The sequence below is a fragment of the Pelophylax lessonae genome (genome assembly GCF_965119305.1).
Source record: "Pelophylax lessonae genome assembly, chromosome: 9".
In the NCBI taxonomy this organism is placed as follows: Eukaryota; Metazoa; Chordata; class Amphibia; order Anura; family Ranidae; genus Pelophylax; species Pelophylax lessonae.
In genome coordinates, this window is record NC_138776.1 from 104,168,121 (window position 1) to 104,180,517 (window position 12,397).

General features: G+C 39.3%; 1 protein-coding gene across 1 annotated transcript in view; it reads right to left on the reverse strand.

The window, feature by feature from the left end:
* Positions 1-2,063: 2,063 nt before the first annotated feature.
* The window catches only part of TACC2 (transforming acidic coiled-coil containing protein 2), a 229,261-nt gene continuing 218,927 nt past the window's right edge, over positions 2,064-12,397 (reverse strand). Inside the window, exons 18-22 of the mRNA XM_082268876.1 lie at positions 11,833-11,876; positions 5,281-5,441; positions 4,905-5,011; positions 4,611-4,731; positions 2,064-2,580 (exon numbers count right to left, since the gene is read on the reverse strand). Coding sequence (XP_082125002.1) covers positions 2,515-2,580; positions 4,611-4,731; positions 4,905-5,011; positions 5,281-5,441; positions 11,833-11,876 — 499 coding nt within the window. The 3' untranslated portion in view covers positions 2,064-2,514. The remainder of the gene's footprint in view (positions 2,581-4,610; positions 4,732-4,904; positions 5,012-5,280; positions 5,442-11,832; positions 11,877-12,397) is intronic.

The window sequence follows — 12,397 nt, forward strand, 5'->3', positions numbered from 1 at the left end:
TAGATGCTCTGTAGGGGCTGCTGGGTTACAAAACTGACTGCTTAGAATTATATTTAGTTCCTATAAATTTATTTTAACTATGTATTTAGCTGTTTGCCTGGAGTTCAGCGTAACTCACTTTGACACTCACAATTTTAACAAATATGTATGGAATAATGAGAAATACTGCAAAGATTTACAGGAGGTATTGTCATTAGATTGTAAGCTCTAACGAGCAGGGTCCTCTGATTCCTACTGTATTAAAGTGTATTGTATTTGTACTGTCTATCCTCACGTTGTAAAGCGCTGCGTAAACTGTCGGCGCTATATAAATACTATATAATAATAATAACAATAATTTAGGAGCTGTATTCTTCAGCTGGATGTGCTCTGTCAGAATACTGTAATAGCAAAAAAACCTACAAGGATTATTGCAAAGGCATAGCCAATAAGGAAAAGAACAAAACATATTAAAGCAAACAATTTAAAATCAGGTTTCATCTATATGACACAAGTATCAAATATCTGATTGTTTGTACTGTTTGTACCTAAGCATTGTTGTTTGCATGGCTTTAATGAATAATCCTGACAATGTGATCCATTTACAAAAGATGAATTACATTTCTAGTGTTTTCTTTACATCCGAACACTAGCTTTTTTCTGAATTTGCACTGTCGATAAATGACAGCTCTTTTCTGCTTTTCTGAGTGCTACAGTCAGGTTTAACTCAAGATGTTGCACAGAAACACACATATATACACACACACATATATAAATTTATATTATATTATATTTTACAGCATACATTTAGATTCTGTAGTGTGCATGTCGTTTTGAATGCTTGTTTTGGCCATTTTTATTTTTTTTTTATTTTCAATAAATCCCATGCACACCCACTGGGCAGGATTTGTTAAAACTGGTACACTCAGAATCTGATGCAGCTGTGCATGGTAGCCAATCAGCTTCTAACTTCACCTTGTTCAATTAAACTTTGGCAATAAAACCTGAAACGTAATTGGCCCACCCTCTATTTTACTCCTGATGAAGCTGATTGGGGTGTGGTATAATATATTGGGTTTTCTTTTTCATTGGTGTTTTGATTTATGCACCTATTAGGTTGTGCACTTTTTGTTATGAATTTTTATTATTGGAGAGCTACCTCGACCTTATAAAAAATTGACAGGGCTTTAGAGGTGCTAGATTGGCGAAGATAGAACCTGTTAATGATTTATGGGGGGGGCTACTCAGACTGCTAATCTGGGGAGCTGTTGAGCCTATAGATATACTGGGCCATTTGGACACCCACCAGTTTGTTTCTTTGGGGGCAGCCTGAGGAATACAGGGATGGTAGTCCTCCCTACCCCTTGTTATACTAAGTGACGATTTCCATCATTAAATGGAGGCACTGATGTCATCCAGCACTCTGTGATGCACTAGAGTACATACATGCTTACGCTCTATAATAAAGTGAAACATATATATACTCTGAAAGGTGTGAACATGCATAGCGGGACACATGTCAAACCTATTATGCTTTAATAGTGCTATGCCCTGGGTGCAGAGTTAAAATTTAAACAGAAAATCTTCTGTTATCAAAGAGCAGGCAGAAAGCGTGCCCAAAAAGCAGGCAGGAGGCAGGGTCAAAGAGCAGGCAGAAAGCAGAACCAGAGAGCAGGCAGGAGAGGGGCCAATGGTAGAATGTCATGGTCTGACTCGCGCTGTCATCCTTCTTAAGCTACACAGCTGTAATGCACTGTAGGGTTTGTGGTTTACATAACCTTTGAAGGATTATGCTTCTGCATCATATGTTTTTCAAAAAATATTAAACCATTTATATGGTGTTGCTCTAAAGGTATTGTGGCTGTGCCCAAGGTGGTAATACAAAATGACTCAGACAATATATGTGCCAATCAGCAGCAGGGTTAAACCATTTAATTGCCAGCAATGTACAGATATTTGGCAATTATTGAAGCTGTTCTTGTGTATCTCAGGATAGTGCAGCTCCTAAACAAACAATTTGATTTTATGAGAAATAAGAAGAACAAGATGGTAGCAATTCCAGCAAAACATTTCTCAAGGGGGAAAAATGGGTACTCCAGTGTTTGCATAATACAGATTTATTTACAGCACTCCAATCATGCGAGTATGAGCTGGATCATTTCATCTTGAAATCTACTTAAATAGCAATCCAGTGACGAAAGCAATCCCTTAGCCATTTCTTAAAAAGAGTTTGAAACATGGTGTAGTCTTGCCCAGCAGGACGTAGAAGGAGCTTACAGCTCTTTGACAATGCAGAACTCCCATATAAAATAAGATAAAAATGCAAGGAAATGCAAAGCCAGTTTTTTCTACCTTCCTGATACAGGAAGGCCATGCAGAAAGGAAGCTGGCATCATATGCTTCTTGTGCCACCCTTAGCCATGGGTGCCACATCTCCATATCCAAGGTACAAATAAAAATTTATCAGTCCTTCCCTACATCATCCAGATTGCACTCCGCTTGAAAACCAAGCATCCCAAAAGATGAAGCACCAGGTTAACTCTTTCCCATCTTAGCAATAAGTTCATCACAAATCTTGGTGAGCTCTTCAATCTCTTTATTCTGAAAATACAAGAGAAAGTCCATGAGAATCAAATATGTATGACATAAGAACAAGTCAATTCTAATCTTAAACTGTAGTAAAAATGTTTTTACTTTGGATAGAGTGGAAATTGGTTAAACCAGCCAGATTTTTTTTTTTTTTTGGACTCCCTTGGACACAATTTTCTCTAAACTTCCTACCATAGAGATGCAAGAAGAAATCCCTGGCAATCTCCTTGGTTCATCACACATGTTACAAGCTGACTATACAACCTCCTTTAGATCTAGCAACAACTTAGGACTGTCTGACTTGGAGAAAACTGACTGGAGAGGTAAGTTGATGCACAAAAACTTAGAAAACAGATAAAATAACTTAGTAATTTCAACTGATTTGTGTATTGATGCCATAAGGTAATTGAAAATCCAATTTCTGATTTAAAAAATGCATAGTGAAGAAAATACTGCATACGTTTGTGAAAGAACCCACGTGATCAGAGGTCATTAAAAAGCTCAGATGCTTAGGCCAAATATAGAAGCATCAATTACCTACACAAAAACTCTACAACTAATAGGCATACCCTAAATATGCTTTTACATTTTTTTTTTAATATATTTTTTGAGTTTTATAGAAAAAACACAACAATACAGTGTTAAAAAATAAAACCCATTCTAGAAAAGAAATGATCTGGCTAATACAGAGAAAAATCCCTGTGCTGTTTCCCAGGGTTTCACAAAACATACCAGAATAGTAACACAGTCAATACACCAAATATCGTGGGTCATATCAAACAGTAGGTCATAATACAAAGCATGGAGATACATTTAGTAACTGTCTGTAGCAACAGAGGCAAGAATGAGTGGGTTAGAAAGCCAGTGGTCCCAAACAGCAGCAAACAAACGGGGCTTCTTCCGAAGCTCATAGGTAAGTTTATAAACTGGGAGGCTATTGTTAAATAACTGTAGCCACACGAGTAAAGTGGGGACAGTAAAACCTTTCCATGTAAGTAGGATGTTTTTTTTTTAGCATAAAAATATATTATTCGCAATAAGTGCTTCTCATATTTGAAGATGGACAGGTCTCCAAAAATACCAAGGAGACAGTTTTTAGGGTGGGAAATAATTAGGCAGGCCCAGGGTCTGATGAAGGTGATGACCTCTGACAAGAGACCTGAACAACTGGGAGGGTCCAAAGGCAGTGGAGAAAGTCAGCCACTTCTCCGCAACCTCTGAAGCGGGAAGCGTCTGGACACACGCCCATTTTATATAGACGTAAAGTGACTGTGGTGGAACAGTTTAGGTTGGATAACCCTATCTTTAGAGGAGATTACAGGGGATTTGTATGTCCTTTCAAACTCCGACCATTCTGGCTCTGCAATATGTAGGTTGATTTCTTTTTTTTTTTTACATTTTTAAGGACATACCATTGTCTAACTTATTCTACTACTTATAAACACTATTTTAATAGTGAGTATCCTAATCATCAGTGGGGCCTGAAGCTGTCAATGAAACCTGAGATTAAGAGTCACCAGCCAAGCAAAGTGTCAGCTGGTGGCTCTCTAGGGGAAATAATTATTAAGATATCTTGCAAGACATATCATGCTGGGAAAAAATAATATACAGATTCAGGTTGAGATGGAGTTAAAACTCTAGATCCGTAGAACATAAAATAAGCAAATGCCCTTTCCTCTGTTGGCTGTAGAATAGTAGGCTATGGTAGCTCTGCATATAATCCATAATGTTTCAAACAGAACATTTTGTATACTTGCGCAATATGGCTGATGTCATAAGGGATGGAACTTACAGGAAGAGGCACATCATTCAGATGTGCTGTTCGTAACGCTACTTTAATGATTAAAATTAAGAGGCTTAAGGGAAAGGAACAATTTGGAACACTGAGGCATAAGGTCTCAGAAAAAAAGGTAAAAGACCATTGAATTCAAAAAGTAATAAAGGTCAGAAAGTTGAGAAATAGAACACATCTGAAGGCATTGGAACAAAAAGTACTGAACAACACTGCTTTTTACTACAAGAATTCAGAAACAATGTCTAACCTTTTGTTCCAGGGTCCTCTCCAAAGCATCGACTCTGAGTTGTTCCTTCCTCAGACTGGCTTGGTATGCTGCCTGTTCCTGCTGAGATTTGCTACGCACCTGGGCAATGTCTGAATTAGCCCTACAGGAAAAGATCACACACTGTCAAACATTTATGAAAAGCAGATCACAAAAACTTCTGCCAAATCCAACAGCTGACAATCCGCTTCCTTTTCTAAGAAACAAATATCTAATTGGCTGTTCCCAACCTGTAACTAATGTTACATTTCATTTTGCTGTATCATATTATCCTACCTATCAAGTTTTTCCTCAGCATGGATTTTCAGAGCATGGTACCGCTGTTCTTCTTTCTTCACTCGTGCCAGATATTCCTGAGCGCACTTTTTCAACACCTCCTCATTCTGTAGATAGATTTGAAAGATGGGGACATGATCTAGTAAATCAAAACAGCTTCACAAAAAAAGCAATACGTTTGATAAAAAAAAGTATCCAAAATGAAGAACTGCTGCTCATAGCTACCAGATTCTTATTTTCTACCCAATATCACTACATGAAACATCACATCGGTATGAGAAGTCCTTCTTACAGACACTTTAAACCATGAGATCCTTAGATCTTCAAGAGTGAAGTGGATATCTAAAGAGTGGTGTATTGTTTTAAAGCCACTTGCCTTCCGGAAGCCTTCTAGCACATCTTTCATCTTCTCGTATCTTCGAAAGAGATCTGCCAGTGACTTTTCCACTGAATTCAAGTCAGAGAGTGCTTGTTCTTTTTCTATAATCAGCTGCTGTACTGTATGGTGTGACATAGACTTCTCTCTCTGCTCATCCTCTGTTCACAGGAAAACAAAAAACAAAGTTAGTCTTTAATTAACAAGTTTTGTTTTCTATGTACTATGGGCAGTATCCAAGGTAAGAGGTTCATGTCATCTTAGGTTGAGGCTTGAACACATTATGGAGCAGTGTGCTTAAAATGTTGGTGCTTTTTACACCCCAGTCCCTAATTTATCAAAAAGAATTTTAACTAACTGGTCATTATGTGTGGCAGTGTTCCTGTCACTTGTCATATCCTTCCTTCAGTTTCTGCTACAAGCTCAGTGTGACATGTATTAACTACTCCTTCCTGTAATCAGTGTAGCTGAAAGCATAAAGAAATTAGGTACAGATGTATTCTCCTTATCTTTCCTCTACTGTTAAAAATAGTATATCAATTCTAGAAGCAGCAAAGGAAGCTGCACTTCATGGTGTTACAACATACAGAAAGCTGACCGCAATTTAGCAGAACTTATCAAGGTTGATTTACTAAAGGCTAAAAGACTGTTCACTTTGCAAGAGAATTTTCCCTTAGGTTAGTGAATGCAGTGAAGATCTGCTGACTTCCATTATCCAATCATGTGCAAACAAAAATTGTGTTTTTTCTCGCACATGTTTGGGTAATATTTGCAAAGTGAATTTTCACTACATTCATTAACCTAAGGGAAATGTCCCTTGCAACGTCAGTAGTCTATTTGTCTTTAGTAAATGAATTCCATGGAGTCTTAATCTAAAAGAATAAACTTGTTCATAAATGGACATATATCTCCCTTAAGCTGGCCATAGGTGGAGCAATTTTATTTTCTGCAACCACGGGTTTTGATTCGCCCATCAACACACACAGTGGTGACAGGTAAATCCCTCCCATAGAGCCATTATGTTCTCCCGGAGGGGTGGGTAGGGGTGGGGGGACCCTCCATGCCAGGAGAAGACACAGTGATAATTGCTAACAACTAAAGCCGCTGGCAAAAATTGCATGAAAAATCCAACATGCTGGTTGTACCAAAGTTGATTGATGGATCAACATGGGTACAATCAACCTGCCCATACATAGTTTGAATCTCAGCTGGCCCCTGCTGAACCGGTCGACAATTGAACCGTCTTTGGCTGGCTTTAAAACAACTGGTGAGAAATATCTGTCTGTCCTTGAGTGATGGGACCTACAGGAATCCTCACACATTTGGACCTGCACAAACCTAGCACTTCCAACACCTTATAGTTCTCCATAGATGAATAAAGTGGTGGGATAGCTTAAACTGCTTTGTTGCATCTAGCACATGAAAAATGATTTGGTAATTGCAAGCTAAAAATCAAAATAGATGGTTAATTTTATCAAGCTATTTATTATCAAATTACACAACATTTATTCTACACAATGAATACCTGAAAGGTGTCTGTACATAAGCCAGATTTATACTGAGCCATATATGTGTCAATTTCCACTTTTCAAGCGAATAAATACTGCTTGTGTAGAAGATAGGAGTGCTGTACACATGCACAATGTCATACTATTCAGATTTGGAAAAGCCCATCTATTACAGATTGATTCACCAGCACCCAGGACTAAGAAGGGCCAGGTGACCTTATCTCTAAGTATATAGTCAACTTTAGTTTTCTGTACCTTGATCTAAGTGCCACTTATCATCTAAGTCTGTTTTAAAGAGCATGTCTTAGGAATAGAAATGTATATATCATCTGTGTACCAATACCTAAAGCAATTCTCCTCCATATCCCCACATCATTCTCACTATAGCTGTACTGGTACATGTGTGGGCATAGAGGTTTGTAAAAGTACATGATTAAACAAGCTAGAACAGTAAATGTAATGGGTGGAACACAATATCAATGGAAAACAAAGACATGATTAATAGGTCATGAAGGTTTTAATCACAGCATTTATCCAAAATGGCACTCCTTGCAACTAATATGATTAGCACTGATGAAAAGAAAAGACATACAGGACTAGCTTACTTAATAAGGCAGTGCAATAATTATATGCAACGTGCAGAAGCCCATAGCTGGGAGATGATATATGGGGTGGCGGGTATGGGGCACTACAATTTATGCAGAAAAACTGCTCTTTATACTGCCATACTGAATAAGCCAGATACACTTTACAACAAGACAGCCAGTGGAAATATGGCTACAGGATTTACCAGACGTCTCAGCACATTACTACAGACATACGGGGCACATTAAAGTCTTACCTGGGCTGCCTTATGTTTGTAAGCAAAAAAAACAAGCAGAAAGCAGGGGGTAAAACAAATAAAACAAGCAAAGTAAATCAGGTTAGTTCAAGGGAAGAACTGCAAAGCTAGTTGGGAATGTAGTACTTCTAAATTATGAAAGGGATCAGATTTTAGGAAAAAAAAGTAAATAATTTTACTGGGAATGCTGCCTAGCTTTTGAAAGGGCATTAAACACAAGACTTCGGTTGAGTGCAAACTTTCCTTGGCTTCAATATCACATCTATCTGCCTATTTTGGTCCTTTTACACAGGCTTTCTTCCCGACGGACTCAGTTTTGTTCAGCGGGGATCGATCCACCGATCAGGCAGATGATAGGTCAGTCTCCACTCACTGTGCAGAGAGGGACATGTCAGAGTCCTGCTCTCCTCTTTGGGAGATTGGATGAAAACGAGATCAGGTGAAAAAGGGACACCTGTCCGTTTTCATTCGATCCTTTCCTCCAGATGGATGTAATATAGGGTTTCCATCCATCTGGATTTCACAGACAGGATCGGATAGCAGCGGGTGTCAGCGGACATCTCACCGCTAACATCCGCTGCTACACAGGGGTGCATGGAGCATCCGATCAAGTCCGTCTGCAAAACTGACAGGCGGACCTGATCGGAAAATCTGTGTGAAAGGACCCTTTAGGCTTATTAGGATGGAACAATGCACAAATGTCCACTGCACATATAGGGGGGAGAATTACTAAAATCTGGTGCAGCTGTGCATAGTAACCAATCAGCTTCTAGGTTTTATTGTCAAAGTTTAATTGAACAAGCTGAAGTTAGAAGCTGATTGGTTACTATGCGCGGCTGCATCAGATTCTGTGTGCACCAGTTTTAGTAAATCCCCCATATAATGCACTTAGGTTGCATTCACACTTGAGCTAAGCAACTTTGGTTGTTTTTACAGGCTTCTTTTTTGAGTGATTGGTAAAAATGTTTATTAGCATTTTTGCTTGAGCTTTTGCTTTAAAAATGCATGTCTATTCAAAAATGCTTGACATTTGTAACTCAAAAGAAGCTCATGTACTTTTTTAAAGCTACACTTAGATGTGAACAAGCACAACTAAAAACCATGGGATTTTGTACGTTGAGCGTTTTGGAGATCCAAGCTACAAAATGCCCAGGTGTGTGAATGGGGCCTAACTCATGGTTGCAAGTTATTGAGAAAGACAGTGCAAGCAGCAAGGAGGGTTCATTACTTCATACCCATAAATAATAAGTGAGATTTATTTTGTGATCGGATCAGTTAAACATGAAATGTTTGGTTGCATGTGGCTGATGTATTTTTCACTTTGACTCAACTGAACCATTAATTTAAATTCCCTAAATATATTTCAGGTGGATCAAAACAAAATGTGCGTGAAAAATACTAAGCCATGTACCAAGATATGCCCCGTGTATGACTAAAGAGGCAAAAGGAAAGAGAAAAAAACAGGAGAACTGCCAAAAAGAAGGAAAATAAAAGAAGGAGAAAAAGACAGTGAAGGAAGAAAAAAAGGAGAAAAAGGAAGGATATCTTACTCAGCACAGCATAGATTAATATGCTAGAATTAGATAGACAGAAGTGCCTTCTCACATTATGAGTTAATCAGGGCTATAGGATCAACGTGTCTCATAATTATGTGCATCAAATAGGAAGGGAACAGTAGGCACCGGTAAAGAGACAACATGAAGGACTCGAGGAGAAATTGGTGTGAAAACAGCAGAAATAGTAAAAAATAAAACACAGAATTGTTCTGATCATTCGGTATCCTCAAGGTCCAGCGTTCATCCAAAAAACATCCAAAGGGAAGGGTAATATCTAACCCTCCAAGATGTACACTGTTGAGGGGGTGTATCCAATATGCTTCCCAGCACAAGAGAAAGTGGTCTTTGTTTCTTCCCTCAGTAGTCTATCAATGTGTTTAATGACCGTCCCTTGAAACCATTTTTTTATTTTCTTTACAAAGCAGTCACATCTATCCCCTGCCTGTGTGCTGTAGAGAATGACCCTTGCTTTCTGTGCGGAGGCAATGGACTTTCTGCAAAGGTCTGACAATTCTGCACTAAGGCAAACCTATACCTGTGCAATAAGTAAAGTTTATGGTCCCTGCTGATTGAAAAGTTCTAGACTCAGCAGGGGTGTGTGACTTCTGCAGAGAGACTTCTGCTTCTATAGAGAACAAGAGTCCTTCTCCACAGTATGCTTGCAGAGGGCAGGTTTTTTTACTCAAGCTGTGTCTGCTTTCTCTAAGATTTTGCACATCTTTTGTTTTGATGCACATGTAATGCCTTTAGCTGATTTAAATTAAAAGTTCAGTTGGGCTTTAAATATGCTGCAAGGCATTTGGAAATCTGCAAAGTTCTGTGGGAAATCTGCAAAGTTCTGCTTAATTAACCTTTAAAACAGGTGCACTAGGTGGGTAACAATGAGATGACCTCCAAAACAGGAATGGTTTTACAGGTGGAGGCCACTAACTTTTTTCCCCTACTCCTCTTTTCTGACTGTTTTTCACTAGTTTTGCCTTTGGCTCGGGTCAGTGTCACTACTGGTAGCATGAGGCGATACCTGGACCCTATAGAGGTTGCACAGGCAGTCCAACTCCTCCAGGATGGCACATCAATATGTGCCATTACCAGAAGGTTTTCTGTGTCTCCCAGCACAGCCTCAAGACCATGGAGGAGATTTCAAATGACAGGCAGTTACTCCAGGAGAGCTGGATAGGACCGCAGAAGGTCCTTAACCCATCAACAGGACTGGTATCTGCTCCTTTGTGCAAGGAGGAACAGGATGAGCACTGCCAGAGCCCTGCAAAATGACCTCAAGCAGGCCAATGGTCTAAATGTCTCAAAACAATCAGAAACAGACTTCATGAGGGTGGCCTGAGGGCCCGATGTCCTCTAGTGGACCCTGTGCACACTGCCCAGAACCATGGAATTCTATTGCCATTTGCCACTGAACACCAGAATTGGCAGGTCTGCCACTGGCGCCCTATACTTTTCACAGATGAGAGCAGGTTCACCCTGAGCACATGTGGCAGACATGAAAGGGTCTGGAGAAGTCGTGGAGAATGTTATGCTGCCTGTAACATCGTTCAGCATGACCAGTTTGGTGGTGGGTCAGTGATGGCCTGGAGAAGCACATCCATGGAGGGACGCACAGATCTCTACAGGCTAGACAATGGCACCCTGACTGCCATTGGGTATCGGGATGACATTTTGGACCCATTGTCTGACCCTACACTGGTGCAGTGGGTCCTTGGTTCCTCCTGGTGCACGACAATGTCCGGCCTCATGTGGTGATTGAATTGATACCACTGAATGGTCCCCGCTCTTGCCTGACCTAAATCCAATAGAACACCTCTGGGACATTATGTTTCGGTCCATCCGACGCTACCAGATTGCACCTCAGTCTGTTCAGGAGCTCAGTGATGCCCTGGTCCGGATCTGGGAGGAAATACCCCAGGACACCATCTCTCATCTCATTAGGAGCATGCCCCAACATTGTCAAGCATACATATAAGCACGTGGGGGCCATACAAACTACTAAGTACCAATTTGAATTGCTGTAATGAAATTTAAGCAAAATGGACTAGCCTGCTGCATCATTGTTTTCACTTTGAGTTTCGTGGTGTCTTTGAATTCAGCCCGCTGTAGGTTGATCATTTTAATTTCTATTAAACAATGAAGCATCCTTTCGTTCCTAACACATTACCCAGTCCATATCAGTATAGATATTCAGCATGATATTTTTGCCCAGTGAGACCTGATGTGTTTTCAAAGCGTTCCTTTAAGTTTTTTTAATACTGTGTATATATATCTATATATATTATTATTATTATTGTATCACCATAGCACCCGCTAACCTGAGGAAATGGAAGGCCCTGGTGCTGACCCAATATTTCAATTTTTTGAAGGACTTATGCAGTCTATACCATCCCCTATGTGGAACAGGTTTTGCCACATTAGAAGTATAACATTGGACTCTGTCATTTCTAATGACCGTGTTTAAAAAGGGCACACTTTAATGGAGGGGGATGTTTTACTAAACTGTATAGAACATAATTAAATAATGTGAAAAACAGTTTTAAGATTAGTGTTTGGTACCACAAATTTACCAAAATAGTAAGTTAAATTAACTAATACACAAAATGCATTTTATATTTATATATATATGTACGATCTGAACACTTACCAATCATCTGGGCAATTGTTTGTTCATATTCTGCAACAATTTTTCTGGAGGAAAACAAAAAGACTTTTAAATCCCTTTCTTTATAGAAAGCTTAAAACCTTCCTAAAAGGCTTACCAGTTTAATTATGATAACAATTAATCCTTCATGCTAAGAAAGTGACCTTGCCAGTAAGGAGGATTTTGTTCTCACAAATAACTAAGTGATGAACTGTTATAAACTACTGTTAAAACAGAGTTCTTTCCAAAAGCCATGTCTGCTAAATAACTGAATGTATATATCATACTACCAAGGAAGGTGCTCTTCTGTCTGGAGGGTGTCTGCACTGTTAGCTGTAACACCCATACCTTCCTGTCAGCACTCGCAAATCTGTAGCATTATAGAGAATTACGGTCTGTGCACACAACTATTTAGGAAGAGTCATCTGATTCAGGCTGTGTTTACTGTGCTTTAAAAAGTTTATATTTTTTACACCATTCAGTAGTACTTTGTCCCATCTTGCTAGGTGCCCTGTAACACTAGCTGCAATGTTAGACAGGGATACCCAATGGCCTTATAGCACCTGAC